Source organism: Schistocerca americana, chromosome 2, assembly GCF_021461395.2.
Source record: "Schistocerca americana isolate TAMUIC-IGC-003095 chromosome 2, iqSchAmer2.1, whole genome shotgun sequence".
Taxonomy (NCBI): domain Eukaryota; kingdom Metazoa; phylum Arthropoda; class Insecta; order Orthoptera; family Acrididae; genus Schistocerca; species Schistocerca americana.
In genome coordinates, this window is record NC_060120.1 from 474,788,434 (window position 1) to 474,808,367 (window position 19,934).

Genomic DNA, 19,934 nt, shown 5'->3' on the forward strand with positions numbered 1-19,934 from the left:
GTTTGTATAAAGTTTTCAGTCATCAAAGTCTTGATCACATTTGTTTCTGTAAGTGTACAACACACTCAAATTTCTGCACTACAACATCATCACCATAGGGCTTCAGTTCTTGAATATGTTTGAAACTTCAAGAATCATCATCACGAACGTAATTCACGATGCACAACAGAACATTGGAATGCCATAGCAACAACAGTCACTTCCATTCCTCCACTATTGCCTCTATAGTTAGCTGTGCAATTATTTTCATGTGTACCTTTATTGTTTTGTGGACACCTACAATATTTAGATATTACTGCTACATCTAAGACTTTCCCTGTATACATGCTGGTGGCAGATGCTACACAATGAAGAGATGTGTGTCCCTGTTTGTGCCAGGTACCATCAGATGCTACAGTCAAGTCTCTTATTATCACTGTTTTCTATTACTGCCTCTTCTACAGCAATTTTCATAGATTCTATACAGACATCTACTTTAGACTATATAAACCTATTATAATTCATAAGCTTGGCTGGAGGATTTGGAAGATTCATCATGCCACTGAAAACTACACCTGCAGTAACACCCTTACCAACTGTACTCAAGGCATAAACAAATCTAATGTTGTGTTCATAGATTTTTCTACCATTTTCTTTATTTAGAGTTACTGCAACACTGTTCCAAAAGGTGGTCATGTATAAACACTTACCACACTTCAGTTCCATTTCACCGACATGTCCTTTGTGATTTTTGATAGAGAGTTCCAGGCCAACTTCACTACATGGAATACATTTTACGCAGTTTCCAAAAATGCAGTTGAGAACCGACACATCAAATATTTCATTCACATCCAATCCGCCCATAATACATTGATGCTTTTTGCTAACCAAACCAAGCTTCCTCTGCAAAGTACTTTCTTTCTCAGTGTCATTGCACTGGGCAGGTGTACCAGCAAGGTTAGGTCCATACACTTGGTTATCATCTTTATTATTTATGGCAATAATGCCTGCCTTTGGTTTTCCAATATTTCTCCTTTCTTTAAAAGCCTTCAGGGAATTTCTGATCACTTTATGTTTACCCATGATTGTCCTACAATAAAACAAGAGATTTCAATGAGCAGAATTCAGTATTAATATTTTCAGGATTACAAAAGAGTAAATAAACATGAAACACGTGACAATCGATCGAACAGTATATATATTGAATGTTTTGTAACATTTTCTCTCACATCACTAAAATAGATTCATGAGAACAACAACTGACAGCAGTTTAACAGTGCACAGTGGGTCACACCCATGCAGAACATATTTCAAAAATATTTTAAAAATAGTTGTAGTCTTCTGAACTGAAAAAAATATATATCAATTGAAAGAATTCTTTAGATTTTTAAAATGCAAAACAGTAAAAATCGAACATTTCATGATTTTGAACCTTTCTGGAGCCCTTTAATTATTAATTATTAATTAATAACTTTTCTGTAATTTCAGTTCTTAAGCACATGACCCAGTGTCATGCAAAACAAAAATTAAAAATGAAGCAGTAAGCTATTTTTGTATATGTTACTGCACTTTAAAAACTTTCTGATGAAAATTTAACATTGTGATTTTGTTTCTAGATACGTATATGGGAAATGAAACCAAATTACCAGAAAAGTCTTGCTAGTTTGACTGGACACAGTGATGCCGTTTCCTCCATATGTATATCAAACTCTGGGACAGAGGCTGTAAGTGCCTGCACTGATGGAACATGCATTATATGGGACATTGTGTACGTAATTCGTTTTTGTATAATTGATTTGTTGAGGTGAAAGAAATTATTAAGCTTATTAAAGGAGAGTAAATTTTAATTTTGATGAGAGACTGGAAATCTGATAGAAAAAAAGAGAAGAAAAATTAGTTGGAGAAGATGGATTTGGATGACTGCTGAAAGAGCTGGCAAGCATATTACAGTTTTACACAGAGCACATTTTAAACATTGCAAACATTTGCTTTAAAGAACGTGAAATAAAGATGTATATGTAGAAGAGAATAGACATCAAAAGGCTTTAGGTAGGTTACATAAAGGTAAGACACAGATTTAGAAAGTAGGCCTTTAACTGAAAACCATATCCAGGAGCATAACACAATTTACCAGTTATAAAATAAAGACTGAAGTTGAAGCTACCATAAAAAGGTAGGAATTGAGTAATTTTGACCTAAATTAGTTGAAACAACCAGAGAATGTCGAGAGCTTCAGAGACAGCATTAGACAATGACTAACGGAAACATGGGAAAAAATACAATGAAATATGAATGGGTATCTTTAAGAAATCAAATAGTAACAGCAGAGGAAAAGCTAGTAAAAAAGACAAAATCCACTAGAGTTCCTTGGGTAATACACAAGATATTGAATACAGTGACCAAAGGGGAAAATATAAAAAATGAAGCAGGTAAAATTGAATCATTGAGACAAAAATGAGACTGACAGTGCAAAATAGCTAGAGAAGAAATGCAAAGTCTAAAAGCATGCATAATTATACAGGATATAAACAATACTGTTTACAACATATGACCTCATTGTGGGTGATGTCAAGAACAAATTGACATTCTCAAATCGGTCTCCAAAAGTCACACAAGCTACAGAGTGTATGCACCATGTGATATTTTGGCTAAATCATCTTTTAATATTAAAAACCCCTTGTTATTGACTTAAAAAATTTAAAATCAACGTGTGTAAATTTTACCTCAAAATATTGTGAATTTTAACAGCACAAATTAACAGTTAAATCATTTTGTTTGCCATCTTACTAAAAATCTACTGTGCTTATAAGGCTTAAGTTTATACTGAATTGTAAACTTACTTACACTTTGTGCAATGTATACAAAAGTATTTTTTATTTCATTACCATTGTGGGAATGTTTAAATTACTATTTTTGGTGAAATAGCTGACTAAAACAGTGGCATATGAGAGAGAGGGGATATTGAAAATCTCATTTGGCATGCATGCTCCATAGCTTAGATGGTTTTTGTAGGCCATTTTGAAATAATTTCTCAGCTTGATAGGCTACAAGCGTTCCTATGTCAAATTGCTCACTCAGCTTCCCCTACACCACTGTGGTAGGTTGTAAACAGTTATTGTCTAAAGCCCACACACTTCAGTTAATATAACTTTGTGACTGACAGATGTCTTTGATGAGGAGCAGAGTTGCCAGCTTGTTTGCATCTTTGTATATGCCTATGTGACTTACACTTGCACACACAGAAAAAAAGTATCCATACGACCTGCCTCACCTGTCCCCATCCCACACCTTAGTGCCAGTGTTGCATGAGAAATTATTGCTGCTTGTGGCTGCAAAACAGGTAGCACAGTGAGCAACAGCAAAAAACAGCCCCTACCACTGAATGCACTGAAGCATCAGTCACAAAGTTATTTTAATTGAAATATAGGAAAGATAGATGGTACTTACAAAAAAATTAAATGAACCTTTGGAGAAAAGAGAACATCTAAAGTTCTGATGACAAACCAATATTAAGGAATGAAGAAAAGGCTGAAATGTGGAAGGAATGTATAAAAGAGAGTGTAAGCAGTGGGTAGTGGGGAGTGGGCATGGTACCTTAATTACAGCAATGAATAAATACTTGCACTCCTTTTATTCTTGCAGCATATACACAATGCATGTAGCTTAGACTACATTCTACATGGAACTGATCTGGCAAAGATTGTGATCTCTCAAGTGCGGAGCATGGTGACTGGTGTATGTTGTGATGTGTTGTTCATTGGAAATTGCAAGGGCTGACATATCATCATCCACCAGGTGCCTGGATGGCCGTAAAGAGCGGCTGGCCTGTGATGTTGACAGCGGTGCCATTGGGGCGGTGGCAGTGTCTGTTGAGGTGTTGGTGACTGGTGGTGCATTGGTGTTGGTGTGGCTGTCGGTCCGGGGTGTCAGTCATCGTTATGAAGTGAAAGAAAGATTGGATTTCAGACCTGCTGTGTTGATTGTAGGTGGAAGGGGTATGGAATGCTCTAACGAGTTCGAGACTGTGCTGTAGTCCAACTGTCTATTGTCAAATTTGGCCGTAACCATGAATAATGAGTCCTGCAGCGTTGCAGAAATGTCTTCTGGGAGGTAGTCTCGCAGATCTAGGCTGACTGTAAATTGGCTTGAGGGGCATGAATCTGGGGCCAGTGGAGGGTAAATACCAGGTGTGTCTGCTAAAGACCACGTCAGTTTTAGGCGGTACAATGACACTGTTGTAATTTTTACAGCTTGCAAGATTTCAAAAGTGTTTGGCCCTCGTGTCAACACCTTCTGCGGGCTACTGTAAGCAGGGTGGAGGGCGGGTTTAATGGCGTCAGTGCTGAGCATGACATGTGTACATGACTGGAGTTCCTTGTGCACAAAGATGGTTGGTTTGGCGTGGTGGGATGGTGGTAGAATGTGGACATGGCGGATGCAGTCCGTGACAAATTTTACTAGATCTGGCAGGTTGATGTCCATCGGGTCAGTGGTTTGTGATATGAACTCTGCTGGTAGGGTGATCAGTTCCCTGTAGAGCACCTCTCCCAGTGAGGCATCCAGACCTTCTCTGTAGGCAGCTAAAGAATACAGCACAGACTTGGCAACGGTTCATTGATGGCTTTTTTTTTTTACTATGCTCTTTTGCTATTGTTACTAGGATGATGTAATTATCTTCTCACAAACAGCTCATGATCATGAGAAACACCTCCAAGCAGTATTCGACAAACTAGCAGAGCATGGTGTTGTTATAAATGAGCACAAATGCCAACTCGAGCAAAAATGTGTTACAGTCATAGGCCATCTCATCGACGCTTCAGGCATCCGCCCCACCCCAGAAAAGATGGACCAAATCCATAACCTATTAACCATGGACAATTAAGAGTTGCACCGTTTTTTTGGGGTAATTGATTTTTACTGACAACACCTCCCCCATGCCTCAAAAACACTTTTGCCACTCACAGATTCACTCTGCAGCAAGAACACATCAGGCAAATATAAGCTCACTTGGACTCCTGATATGGAAGCAGCTTTTGGAACATCAAAACCAGGCTTACTCAGACCACCACCCTGGCACTTCCATTGCCATATACCCATATGGTTATAATGGCTGACACCATCAGTTTTTCTCATGGAAACTTACCAACTCCCAGAAAATGTGGTCAACCTTGACCATGAGATTTTGGTGATATACGAGGCCATTCGGTACTTCTGAGATGACATTGAGGGCCAGCCGCTTACTATCTACACAGACTACCACACTCTGGCTGATGCTATTAAAAACCCACCAACCAACACCTCCCCTTGACAATTCCATCACCTGGACTTGCTTTCACAGATGTCCGCTATGTAAGAGGAGCAGAAAACACGGTGGCTGACTACCTCTCACGATTCACTGCCACATTGGTACACCTTGACCTCGACCAACTAGCGGAGGCACAAGCAACTGACACCTACCTCCGAAACATGCTATCTGGATATGCAACAGACCTCCAGCTCAAGCAGTGCACCATCACAGGCACAACCAAACTAGTTTTGTTCAACATATCATATGGTAGGCAAAGACCAGTCGTCCCACAGAACTAAAGAAAGACAGTTTTCGACCGCCTCCACAACTTGTCTCACCCTGGAGTATGCCCAACATTGAAACTCATAACAGAATGTTTCGTTTTGTTTGGAATAACATTAAATGGGACTGTGTTGCATGGACGAGAGCCTGCATCCAATGCCAATGGGCCAAGACAGGACATCACGCCCAACTGTCCTTTGGGAAATTCCCCATCATGAAGGGCCATTTCCAACGTGTCCACATAGACCACTACCAGATTCAAATGGCTACAAGTACATCTTGTCAGCTATAGACAGGATAACTTGATGCATAAAGGTCACACCTCTGACTTATATTTCAGCTGACACCGTTGCCCGAGCTTTCATCCCACTATGAATTGCACACTTCGGCTGCCCAAAGTCTGACAACTGACCAAGGCCAGCAGTTTGAGTAGGCCCTGTTCTCAAAGCTCTGCTGCCTCTGTGAATTCCACCAGTTTCACATGATGGTCTACTATCCTCAATCCGACGGACTCATAGAACGGTGGCTCTATACCCTCAAGACAGTGCTCATATGCCACAACCAGGAGTGGACTGAGGTCCTCCCCTGGGTGCTACTGAGTAAGCTTGGTTTTGATGTTCTCAAAAGCTGCTTCCATATCAGGAGTCCAAGTGAGCTTATATTTGCCTGATGTGTTCTTGCTGCAGAGTGAATCTGTGAGTGGCAAAAGTGTTTCTGAGACATGGGGGAGGTGTTGTCAGTAAAAATCAATTACCCCAAAAAAATGGTGCAACTCTTAATTGTCCATGGTTAATAGGTTATTAATTTGGTCTATCTTTTCTGGGGTGGGGCAGATGCCTGAAGCATTAATGAGATGGCCTATGAATGTAACACATCTTTGCTCGAGTTGGCATTTGTGCTCATTATAACAACACCATGCTCTGCTAGTTTGTCAAATACTGCTTGGGGGTGTTTCTCATGATCATGAGCTGTTTGTGAGAAGATAATTACATCATCCTAGTAACAATAGCAAAAGAGCATAGTAAAAAAAAAAAAGCCATCAATGAACCGTTGCCAAGTCTGTGCTGTATTCTTTAGCCCGAAAGGCATAAAGAGGAATTCAGATAGGACAAACAGTTTAATTATTGCCGTCTTTGGGGCAGTCGATCCTGCTAAAAATGGTTGCACCAGCCAGTTCCTGAGAGAAGCCCTGAATATTGAACATGGGGTAACTAACAATAATGGTGCACACATTCAAATGTCTGTAGTCCCAGCACAGGTGCCATGATTTATCTTTTTCATTCTCATAGTAATCGGTGAGGCCTATGCACTGTCTGATGGCTGGATGGTGCCCTTGCACAACAGTTCCTTGATCGCAGCCTTGGCTGTGTTTAGTTTGTGAGGGGCGAGGCAGTGGGGCTAGCATGGGACTGGTGGACCAGAGGTAGTATTAATTCTGTGTACAGTACCATTGTGGTATGATGTTAATCTTTTTATGGGGATGATGTGGAATAGCATGTGAGGCACACAATCTGCTCGCACAATCAATATCACTGTTTGCATTCGACATGCTCATGAGAGCAATATTATTGTTTTCGCTTGACCCACTCATGGGAGTGTTGACACCAGAAGTATGAGACACTGGACTGACCTATGTTTCTGGAGACCTGGTGGCATCTCGGGTGGGTGGCTCCCATTGTTGCTGGTGTGATGACAGCTGTTGCTGTGTGATGAGTAGTTGTGCTGTGAGCTTGGAGCAGCGGTTGCAGAGGTTTTCGTTAGCTGCTCGTGAGCCAGCATTGACGTGGCGGAGGTCAGTGTATGCAGTAGTCATGGTTTTAAGCTCTTCGATCAATGCCTGGCACTTTAGCCTGAGATCCAGTACTGTTTCAGAGGTAGGAGGAGCAAGGAGCGGAGTCTTGTCTGTCGGTAAATGGTCACTGTTTACTCCACTGATCAGCATACGGCAGTCATGTTAAAGTAGTAAGGCCCTACCCAGGTCCATCAGAAGATTATAATGCTTCAAAAAATCCAAGCCCCCCACTGGGTCTATGGTGTCAGCCACAAAAAATGTCCATGGGTGAGGGGTGTGGTTGTCCAGTTAAACTGTGATAGAGGCTGTGCCTATCATGGGAATCACTGAATCATTTGCAGCACATAGCTATATAGCAGATGGTGTATGTTTTCCAGGTGCCAACTGAGGTGGCAGTGTGCTAACACCAGCACCCGTGTCGACTAGGAAGTACGCTCCAAGATAGTTGTCGTAGATGCAGAGCCATGCGCCACTATAATGTAGATGCGAGATTTGATGAGTGTTGTCATGTCTTGAAGTAGGGGAGTGACCTGATGGGCATGCATCAGGCTGCTCTACTAGTTTGGGTAGCTGCAGTGTGGACGACAGCAGCGTGCACCAGTACCGAAGCTTGTGTGAAACCAGAAGGGTGATGTAGCCGAGTAGGCACAGCATCCTGGCCGGGTGAGTTTTTGTGATGGTTAGGCATGGGTCGATGGCCAGGTGTGAATGTGGCAGGTGGTTGTTTACATTCCGCTACATATGCGGCACCTGGGTCCATCATGGTATCTGATTGTTGGTACCTTGCTGCACCGAAGTCTTGCGAGGCTGCTGTGAGCATGGTGTGGAAGGGCTCGGCTGAGGTCAGAGCAGCTCGGTGACTGTCGGTTGGTCAGGCGCTGTGCATTGAGCACTGTGCAGTGGTCTCCATGGGCACTGCTGGTGTGCAGGCTGGTCTGGGTTGCCTGTAGATGCAACCACTGCTGATGTAGCTGCTGCAATTGATGTGAGTGTTGTTCAAGATGTGATGCTGCACCAGGGCAAGCATAATCTTCATGCATTTGGATGGCCTTCTGTATGTTTTCAAGCAGATTGAGGAGCCGTAGTGACCATAGAGCACATTCTGGTAAGAGGTTTGTGGCGATTCGGAGGCATAAGCTGTGCCAGAGCGCTGACGGGGTATTGTTGCCCAGTGATGGCTAGGTGGAGTGGTTGTTCAGGTGAATGTGACAGGTGCTGTAGTATGAGCATCTTTGCTGTCTCGTATCGGTCAGTGGTTGGTGTGTGCAATAGGAGGACACTGATAAGATTAGTTTTGGTGTGTAGTTGGTTCAAAAGTACCAAAAACTTGTCATGGTCATTTGCGATCTCAGGCAACTGCTTCATGCACTCGCAGAGTGCGCACCATACTTGTGGAGAATCAACCTGTAGCGGCAGCAGATGTAACATAGTGTGTAGCTGGTGGTAATCTGCCTGTTCGCGAGGGACTAGGTCCAGTATGAGGTTGTTATAATCATGCAAAGTATATGGCACAGGTTCACGAACACCGTCTGGTGGCACTGGTAGAGATGGCAGCTGGCATCATGGCACAGTAGTTGTGAGAGGTCTGTCGGCAATGGGGGTGTCGTGTCTGATTCTCATGGGACTTGGCACGGGTGTTGCAGCTGTTGCATCAGCAACATGGGGGACGTTGTCTAACTGGGGTGCCAAGGAATGTGGCGCAGTGGACGGGTCCAGGTTGGTGGCAATCATGGCCGATGGTGCATCAGTCTAGGTCACCCAACATGGCAGCTGTTGTAGGTACTCCTTGTGTTCCCACAGTGTGTGGTTCGCAGTTGCAATCAGGCTCGCCGTTTTGATATGCGGTGGTCACAGATGTGAAAACTCTGCACGGTTGCAGTTAGATATAGTGTGTCTGCTTGTTGAGTGATGTCACATGGCAGGCATGGCCCAGAGTGTGGCGTGGCTGTTGTCGGTGTGATGTCATCATGATGACGTGATGCGGCTCGTGGCGCTGTCATAACAAGTGTGGCATCAACTGGGTGGCATACAATGTCATGCAGAACGTAAAGTTTGGGTGTAGGCATGGAAAAACATGCTCTTGCACAGGAAGGTCATTTGTAGGATGCATTTATCGGCAATAACCCACAAATATCAGTTCCCCACAGGGGAATGCGATCGTATATGGTGGCGATTGTTTGTCAACAATTGCAGTATTCTGGAAGGTGTCCATAAATTGGTATATTCACATGAAATGTTGATACATGCTGAGTCATTAGAATGAAAATGCATGGGGTGTAGTTCATTAACACTGTCACTGATTGGTGCAGTAGTAGCACTGATTAGGTGTGAGGTGGGGATGGCGGAGGGCAACCATTGTTCACCCTGTATGGTCACTGTTGATGGAGCACAGTTAATTAAGGGAACAGCAGCCTTTGTCTCACCACCTTCACTAATAACATCATACTTGATTTACAATTTAGTGTGTTCTTCTGTTTGGCGAGAGGTGACAATGCCCCGGTTTAGTGTTGAACAATGGAAACATTGTTGATCATTGGAAAACCATAGTTCCACTTGTTATTTCGCCTGGGTATTGTCGAGAACACCATATAGACGCACAAATAAATTGTCTGTAGTGATGCCAGGCAATGAAGCACCATCATGGGGCATATTCTTCGCAGCATGAAATTTGCATTCCACAGGGAATGACAGCATGCCAGCACAAGTGTAACTCAGTATTTCATGGCGCGTTTGAAAAGAAAATAATGGGGTCATTATTGTAGGTAGTGGGTAGCAGGTGTGGTAATTATGACAATAAATAATCACTTACACTCCCTTCACTTACTATGAATAATTTTATTCTCCCAGGTTATACGCAATGCGTATAGCTTAGAGCTCGTAGTTCTCTGTAGAGAACTGATCTGGCAAAGATGCAGATGGTCTTGCTGCAGTAGGCCAGCAATATTGTTAGGAGGGTAGAGCTGGTGGTTCAGTGTCCTCACAAGAGAAACTGGAAGACAATGAAAGGGAAAAGGAAGTCAGTAAAGATGAGATGGGTGATGTGATACTTTGAGAAGTGTGGCATCAACTGGGTGGCGTACAATGTCATGCAGAACGTAAAGTTTGGGTGTAGGGCATGGAAAAACATGGGGACATTGAACCACAAATGATTGAAAGACTGTAATTGAAACATGGCACATGGACTAGATGACATTTCCTCAGAATTATTAAGAGCACTGGGAAAACCAGCCATGACAGAACTATTCCGTCTTGTATGCAGGATGTTTGAGATAGGCAGAGATACCATCAGATTTCAAGACAAATCTAAAATCCCAATACCAAACAGGGTGCAAAGACTACTGGAAGCCTATTGTGTCAGGGACAAGCATGTAGAAATGAGCTATTGTCTGTTAATCACTGGAAGTTTGAATGTACAGGGTGTAATAGTGCACTCATTGAATATGCCTTGGGGCCTCATTCTACATAATGAAGAGGCTGTTTTTCAAACTCATTGAGTGAACTGGTATGCTACCAGCTGCTGAGTGTGGAACAATGCCAGTCATTTGGGCTCTGAGGTTATACTTGGATTATTCCAGTGATACAGAGAATATTGAGGAGACCAGCCTTGGAATTTCAGTGGAGCGCACAGTCTATAGTGCAGTCCTCAGAATTGTTTTTGGCCTATGGTTTTCAGTTGAGAAAAAGGTGTAAACCAATGACTTAAAAGGTTTTTTAACAATCTCTAATTTCCTAGAATTGTACCATAGGATAAACAAGTCTGTGGTGCACTACACATCAAAGACTCCCTATCAGTTTCCTGACCATGTGTGGGGTGTACAAATAGTTCTCTTTTAAAAAAAGTAGGCATTTTCCTGTACATCGTAGAGAATGATAGGTGTACATGGCCCTGAAGTATTATTGTGAAATCCAAAGAAATACACCCACAGATTAAATTATTAAAACAGAATGCCAGAGTTTTAAGCACTTCAAAAAAGTCAGTGGAGGTGACAGTACAAGCAGACTAAAACCTAAAATGTGAGATTTACGGGGTAGATCTAAGCATATGGTAAAAGGACTGGCTAATTAGGAAACAAGGGTGGTGTGTTTGTCACAGTAGACATAAAATTAAAATATTCAGAGACAAAAATTGAAGCTGCTTGTGAGAACATTTGGGCACATCTTAAAACTGGGTCATTTTAACAACCACCCAACCCAACCATAAATATAAACAAAAACTTTAGTTTTTGAGGTAACCTCAATCTGTTAATACATTTTGTTCACAATCATACTGTCATTATTGTAGGAGTCCTTTAAACACTCAGCAATCACTAGGGATGCTTCTATAAGTGGCAAATGTATTATGATACAATATTAAATGCCTTCTTTGAAAACTACATTAAACAATAGTTTGAAGCCCATTCATGATGGAAATATATTAGATCTAATGGCGACAAGTAGATCTAATGTCTTTGACTATTTTCACACAGAGTTATATCAGTGACCATGAGATAGTTATAACAATAATGATTATCAAAGTAAAAAAGGCAACTAAAACAAGACAAAATATTTAAATCTTCAGTAGACTAGATAAAGAAGCTGTACTGTAGTATGTCAATGAGGAAACTGAAAAATTTAGCTCTGAGTAAGACATTGTAGAAGTATAAATTTAGGAGAATAATTGCTCAAGTACTGGATGGATTAGAACTTAGTAGAAAAGGCCAAGATGGTAGGAATTCTCCATATTCCACAAATATTTAACTGTAGATGTAAAACAAATTACATGAGTGCACATACAGGGTGTACATAAAGTCCGGTAACACTTTCAATCGGCAGCTCTGTGTTCAGGTACCCACGAACTTCATGATGAAAATATGGAGGAGCCCCATCCTGCTGAAAGATGAACGGAGAGTCTGATTGCATTTGAGGTATCAGCCATTGCTGCAACGTGTCCAAGTAGGAATATCCAGTGACAGTGCTCTCGGCAAAGAAGAATGGCCCATACAGTTTTTGATGTGACAAGGCACAAAAAACATTTACCTTTGGGGAATCATGCTCAAATTCAATGCATTCGTGTGGATGCTTTGTACCCCAGATTCGACAGTTATACCTGTTCACTTTCCCATTAGTGTGAAAAGTGGCTTCATCACTAAAAATTAAAAGATCAACAATGCCATCCCCATCCTCATTCTGTTGTTGCAACTGCGAACAAAACTCAAAATGCTTGTCTTTGTCATTATCATTGAGCTTCTGCACTAGCTCCAAATTGAATGGTTTCATAGACAGCTTCTGTCGCAGGACTTTCCACACTGTCATTGGAGCCATTTCAAGTTCACGGGATGCAAAACGCATCAATTTCTTTGGACCTCTTATGAATTTCTCTCTATGCGCTCCACATTCACTTCACTCACACTGGGATATCCGCTTCTCTTTGCCAAGCACAAGCAACTCGTCATAATGAATTTGTTGTACCAGTGGTAAATGGCCTTCCTTGTTGGTGGCTTCTTACCATACTTGGTTCTAAACATCCATTAAACAGCTGTAGCACATTTGTTTTTGTTGAACTTCAACACACAGAAAGCTCGCTCTGCACCTGAACTCACTATGTTTGCAACTAGCGCAGACTATCAGCAAATTACCAAACTACGCTGTGGCAGTATACACGAAAAAAAACTTTCAGGGTTTCTTTTCAAAATGACATATGTATGATAACTGTACAATGTTTGGTTCTTGTGCAATAAATAATTGAAAGTTTTCCCAGACTTTATGTACACCTTGTAGAAAGACCCTAAATGAAAAGGATTGACTGCCATAGCAGTATGTTATGAAAGGTCTCTCACAAAACTCAAAAAATTCTGGAATTAAAGAGAGCATGTAAACACACATGTATGATAGAAACTGAAGCTGAGGGTAGCAAAGTAAAAGCATAAATCCAAATGCACCTTTGCTATGGGACATGTAGAAGTACTGCTCTAGTTTACTTCTTGTGTCACTGCAAAAATTAGTGATGTAGATGTTAGTGTCAGTGACATCTAGAAAGTGCTGCACCTGAGACTTGAAAACAACTTGAAACCATCCTAGGAATTCTGTTGAACATTTCTACCAGAGCAAACATTCAGTTTACTCTTGATACAGAGGCTCACAATGCAAAAATCAGTTGACCCAAAAATGAAAGGACAAGAAAAGGATTAATACATGCACCCCTTTTGTATCACCCAGAAGCCCAATGTACATAAGTGTTAAATTACAGCAGATTTTTGCATATACAAGTGAATTATCTCATTTTTCTGCTGCATACTTACTGAGTAAAGGAAGTTTCAGTGATCTTGAATAACATATGGTTAATACCACTTTTTATCTCAAACATGTGTGTATGAACCACTTCCAGTTCTTAACAGCATGAAATAAGGGAAACAGCATCAGCAAATCCTTTTACCACAACACAACAAGAAAAACATATAACGTGTTCAAAATTTTGACAAAAAATTCATTACTCATGTATTTGAACAATAGCCAGTGTAAAATGCAGGAAATGCAGAGATTGTTTTATGTTGGAAATAAAAATGATCTTAACAGTCTTTCAAAAGTGTGTGCCTGTGAGAAATTGACAAAATAACTCAATATGACAAAAATGAATTCTAGAATGGAAAAACATTAATAAGTGCACTGATTAAAGAACTACACAAACAAGACATGCTTAAGAAACACATAAGCCACTGTTTGATTTAAAAAAACAGATGAAAAAAGTAAATAAAAATTTTATAATAGATCAAATAAAGCATGATTTTTCCTATGGGATGCACATCACAGAACACTAAATACAAGCAGTTATCATGCATAGACAGAATATAGTCAAAAGAGAAAAGTTACCAGGATGGGTTTTTATTAAAAAGCAATCTAGATATTTCAAAAAACAGACAGAGACATGAAAAAATATTTACTGTTGACTTAGTCATGACTGAAACTGCACAGTAAACTTCTTAAATATGTCCGAGAGTGCCAGTTCTACAAGTTTCACAGTACTGCAAGCTTCTGTGAAGTTTGGAAGGTAGGAGACAAGGTACTGGCAGATGTAAAGCTGTGAGGATGGGGTGTAAGTTGTGCTTGGGTAGCTCAGTTGGTAGAGCACTAGCCCGCAAAAGGCAAAGGGCCCAAGTTTGAGTCTTGGTCTGGTACACAGTTTTAATCTGCCAGGAAGTTTCAGCAAGTGCAAATGATGCAGCTAAATATGTACCCAAATTTGCTATTTGTTCACAGCAAAAAAACTTCTTGACCTGGTAGTAGGACTTGCGATGACCTCTAAAACTGTTTGTGTATGAATCAGGAAAATTGCAAACAGGATGCTAAACAAATTTTTAAAGGTTATCATAATATCAGTTTAATTAAAATCCGTAAGTATGAAGAACTGTATACAACACGTGGGTTACCCTAAATATAGCAGGCAAGGATCTGACAGTGGAGAAAATTGTTAAGGCTCTGTCAATAAAGGTGAGAGTAGCCAAAACTTTTTTACATCTGTGTTGCAGAAGGCACATGCACATAATAGACTAGTAACTTAAATGTACTTCTTCCACTGCAACTCCAGGGAGAACAGCTACAGCAGAATCACAACAATTGCAGCAGTTACTACAAAAATAACCAGAGGAACTATCATACTGATATCTAGAATATGAGTGCAAATGGAAGCATGAGCATTTAAAGGAAAGGAACCTTCAGTGCAAAGGCTGAAAATAATCCCACATATTGGCAGTTCAGTGAGAAAAACTGAGAAATATCAAGCAAACACCAGGAACAGCAGTAGTGCACAACAGAGGAGCAATGTGGAGAGAGCAACTACTGCCTAGGAACTACGAGTGACTGAAAGAGGAGCAAGTCAACAATTTTGCTCCTCAAGGATATGTTGTGACAGATATCATGTAGAATGGAGGAAGAATGGTGCAATTTTTGTAGTAAAGTTGCTTTACATTAAAAGTGACATAAATCAGCCCAAAAAATATGATATAATTCATATAGTTTCTAATGTTATTAAATTAATACTTTGTAAACTGTACAGGCTGTAATCATTTAAGCTGCAACAACAACTTAGTCACTGAGATACTTCTACCCGAACAAAAAAAATATAACTACCTTCTCATAGCCTATAATTACTCTCCACAATATTAGCAAAGCAATTAACAAAGTTGGAAATTCTAAAACAGAGGACTACTATGGAATGAGTAATTTTGTCATAAAAAGCATATCAAATGAAATTAAAATGCCACTGTTTTACCTAGACAACAGAATTGTGGCAGATGGGATCTTAAAATTACCTTTACCCTGTTGGTGTTTAAGAAAGGAGAAAGACAATTGCCTAGTAATTACAGACTGATCTCAATTGTTCCAGTTGTATCAAAATAATAGAAAGTTGTTAATGTAAATAAATATATGACTGTTTTGAAAATATGGATTACTAAATGCAAATCAGTTTGGTTTAAGCTCAAGTGTGTCAACAGCAAAAGCAGTCATCAATCTGCTAGATACTATGTATGATGGTGTTGAAAAGAGATATGCTACATGTACTACACTTATAGACTTGAGCAAAGCTTTTGACTCAGCATCATAGGAGACTATATAAATAAAATTATCTCACTATGGCATTAGAGATAAATATTTACTAGATTTAGAACCTATCTAACTGACAGGCTACAGATAGTATATGCAAATAATCAGGTATCACAACTATGGAAAATTTATTTGTAGTTAAATCATTTTGTTAATCAATTATGTATTCAGAAGAATGTAGTATAGTGCTATGTATCAAGAACTGTAACCTGTTTTTACACGCATGCAATGAATTATTTAATGTTGAATAAAGTATTATTATTATTATTACTGAAAATAAAACACCACAGGCTCAAATTCTTGGACCTTTCCTCTTCATTGTGTATACAAATAATATCTAAGTCACATATCAGGTGAGAATGTGCTGTATGCTGATAACAGGTGGAAACTTAGAAACTGTTCAAAATGACAATAACGAGATGACTGATCGCTGTTGTCCTGCCAACCAGCTCTCCATTAACAAAACAGAAACAGAAAAACTTTATTTCAGTCCCAGAGCAATGAAATCCGAGAAGAAGAAAGTGAAATTACTTGAACTTATGATTGATGAAAGACTAAAATTACTTAGTCAGCAAACTGTCAAGAGTTTTATTTTTGTTACATAAATTAAGATACAAACAGTTGATATGTCTGCCTGTGTCTGTATATGTGCGGATGGATATGTGTGTGTGTGTGTGTGTGTGTGTGTGTGTGTGTGTGTGTGTGTGTGTGTGTGAGTGTATACCTGCCCTTTTTTCCCCCTAAGGCAAGTTTTTCCGCTCTCGGGATTGGAATGGCTCCTTACCCTCTCCCTTAAAACCCACATCCTTTCGTCTTTCCCTCTCCTTCCCTCTTTTCTAGTGAGGCAACCTTGGGTTGCGAAAGCTTGAAATTTGTGTGTGTGTTTGTGTGTTTTTTATTATGTCTATCTACAAGTGCTTTCTCGTTTGGTAAGTCACAGCATCTTTGTTTTTTATATACACTCCTGGAAATTGAAATAAGAACACCGTGAATTCATTGTCCCAGGAAGGGGAAACTTTATTGACACATTCCTGGGGTCAGATACATCACATGATCACACTGACAGAACCACAGGCACATAGACACAGGCAACAGAGCATGCACAATGTCGGCACTAGTACAGTGTATATCCACCTTTCGCAGCAATGCAGGCTGCTATTCTCCCATGGAGACGATCGTAGAGATGCTGGATGTAGTCCTGTGGAACGGCTTGCCATGCCATTTCCACCTGGCGCCTCAGTTGGACCAGCGTTCGTGCTGGACGTGCAGACCGCGTGAGACGACGCTTCATCCAGTCCCAAACATGCTCAATGGGGGACAGATCCGGAGATCTTGCTGGCCAGGGTAGTTGACTTACACCTTCTAGAGCACGTTGGGTGGCACGGGATACATGCGGACGTGCATTGTCCTGTTGGAACAGCAAGTTCCCTTGCCGGTCTAGGAATGGTAGAACGATGGGTTCGATGACGGTTTGGATGTACCGTGCACTATTCAGTGTCTCCTCGACGATCACCAGTGGTGTACGGCCAGTGTAGGAGATCACTCCCCACACCATGATACCGGGTGTTGGCTCTGTGTGCCTTGGTCGTATGCAGTCCTGATTGTGGCGCTCACCTGCACGGCGCCAAACACGCATACGACCATCATTGGCACCAAGGCAGAAGCGACTCTCATCGCTGAAGACGACACGTCTCCATTCGTCCCTCCATTCACGCCTGTCGCGACACCACTGGAGGCGGGCTGCACGATGTTGGGGCGTGAGCGGAAGACGGCCTAACGGTGTGCGGGACCGTAGCCCAGCTTCATGGAGACGGTTGCGAATGGTCCTCGCCGATACCCCAGGAGCAACAGTGTCCCTAATTTGCTGGGAAGTGGCGGTGCGGTCCCCTACGGCACTGCATAGGATCCTACGGTCTTGGCATGCATCCGTGCGTCGCTGCGGTCCGGCCCCAGGTCGACGGGCACGTGCACCTTCCGCCGACCACTGGCGACAACATCGATGTACTGTGGAGACCTCACGCCCCACGTGTTGAGCAATTCGGCGGTACGTCCACCCGGCCTCCCGCATGCCCACTATACGCCCTCGCTCAAAGTCCGTCAACTGCACATACGGTTCACGTCCACGCTGTCGCGGCATGCTACCAGTGTTAAAGACTGCGATGGAGCTCCGTATGCCACGGCAAACTGGCTGACACTGACGGCGGCGGTGCACAAATGCTGCGCAGCTAGCGCCATTCGACGGCCAACACCGCGGTTCCTGGTGTGTCCGCTGTGCCGTGCGTGTGATCATTGCTTGTACAGCCCTCTCGCAGTGTCGGGAGCAAGTATGGTGGGTCTGACACACCGGTGTCAATGTGTTCTTTTTTCCATTTCCAGGAGTGTATATTTTTCCCACGTGGAATGTTTCCCTCTATGTGTGTGTGTGTGTGTGTGTGTGTGTGTGTGTGTGTGTGTGTGTGAAGTACCAAACAATACATAATATAAATTTTAAAAAATTATTTCCCAGATAGTAACTTTTCTACAGATACAGCAAGGGATTTATAAATGAATTTTCCATTATGGAATTGTTTTTAGTTCAGTTCTCTTGCACAGTGATGTACGTAGATTTCTAATTGTCCACTTACTACATCACCTTTGATTCCCATTTTACAGTAGCAGCACATGGGGTTGTAAGTGACACTTGAAACAGTACTGGAAAACAGTGCTTCTGTTGTAAGTGACATTTGAAACAGTACTGGAAAACAGTACATCTACACAATTTCAGACTGTATGCATCTTACAGGTGTCTTGCCTGAAAGGTGCAATTTCTCTGTTGCTGCAGCAGCGGCACTAGTAATTCTATTTCATACAAGGAAGGGAAATACTGTTGCATACAAACAGTCTCAACACACATTTTTGTAACACTGAGATTATATTCTTGAATTAGTAATTAGACATTCACTACAACCATGTAGTCTACACTCTGTTTGATTTAAAAATGGAGTAACAGAAATGTTCCTTCCTAAAATTGGTCTTGTAGAGCTTGCAAATGTTAATTTTTTATCATAAAAATAGCTTGGCAGTTGCTGTCAGTAAAGTTATGTCATGAAAATTGCTCTCCCTGCATGGAGATCATCAGTCAGCTATCACAGTCGAATTAGTTCGTCACATAATATGTGCAGTATTTAAGATGGGTGGCATTGCAGAAGACAGCCAATAAGAAGTACACACTGACTGCGGTATCACTCTAATGGCAAACTAGTGCAAAATTTATCAAAGTGTAACTCATATCCAGCAAATGCAGAGAGATATGGAGACAGTATTATGTGACCCTCACAACTCCTTCCCTGGTGGTCTAAAGTGGCAGATGTCATGCAGCAACTTGGACAGCATTTAGATCACCCTGTTCTGAACAGATGGTGTTTGCAGCTGCCTCTGTTGATCATACCCCTTCTGATCACTACAACTTATCCTTGTTTTGCCATTCGGGACTTTTTATTAATCATATAGTTTTTGAGAGAAAGGGGATTTTTCTTTAGCAAAGCTCACTAAAAAGTCTCACCCTATCTTAAGGTTTTTTAGAAAAGGCATGAACACCTAAGTGCTCTGAAACATCCCTTCAGAGAGGTCTTGTGGCTGAAATATTTACATTTCAATGGTTAATATCACACCTTATTGTTAAGTTGTGGCTCTAGAACATACTAAAATTTCAAACTTGTCAGTTCAAAAAAAGGTAACCAATCTACACAGATTTTACCAAAATCCATGTGTGATTAGTTTTTATTGACTTCACTCATTACAAATTGTATAGAAAGAAGGGTAATCCTACTGAAAGTGTTTTTTTTTTTTTTTTTTTTTTTTTACATTGGATTTCATGTTCTCACCAACTTTGCACTTTCTGTCTCAGTTTCTTGCTGATCACAACTACCATTGAAAAAACCTTGATAACTTCTAAACTCCTTACTTCACCTCCACGAAATTCAGTCAAACATTATTTCTCTGCAGCTATCAAAAATAATGAGAGAAAATTGTTATTAT

The 19,934-nt window shown here is 41.1% G+C and overlaps 1 protein-coding gene across 1 annotated transcript in view; it reads left to right on the plus strand.

Annotated features, from left to right (window-relative positions):
- The window catches only part of LOC124594109 (cilia- and flagella-associated protein 52-like), a 285,675-nt gene that overhangs the window by 238,544 nt on the left and 27,197 nt on the right, over positions 1–19,934 (plus strand). The window contains exon 11 of the mRNA XM_047132461.1: positions 1,596–1,747. Coding sequence (XP_046988417.1) covers positions 1,596–1,747 — 152 coding nt within the window. The remainder of the gene's footprint in view (positions 1–1,595; positions 1,748–19,934) is intronic.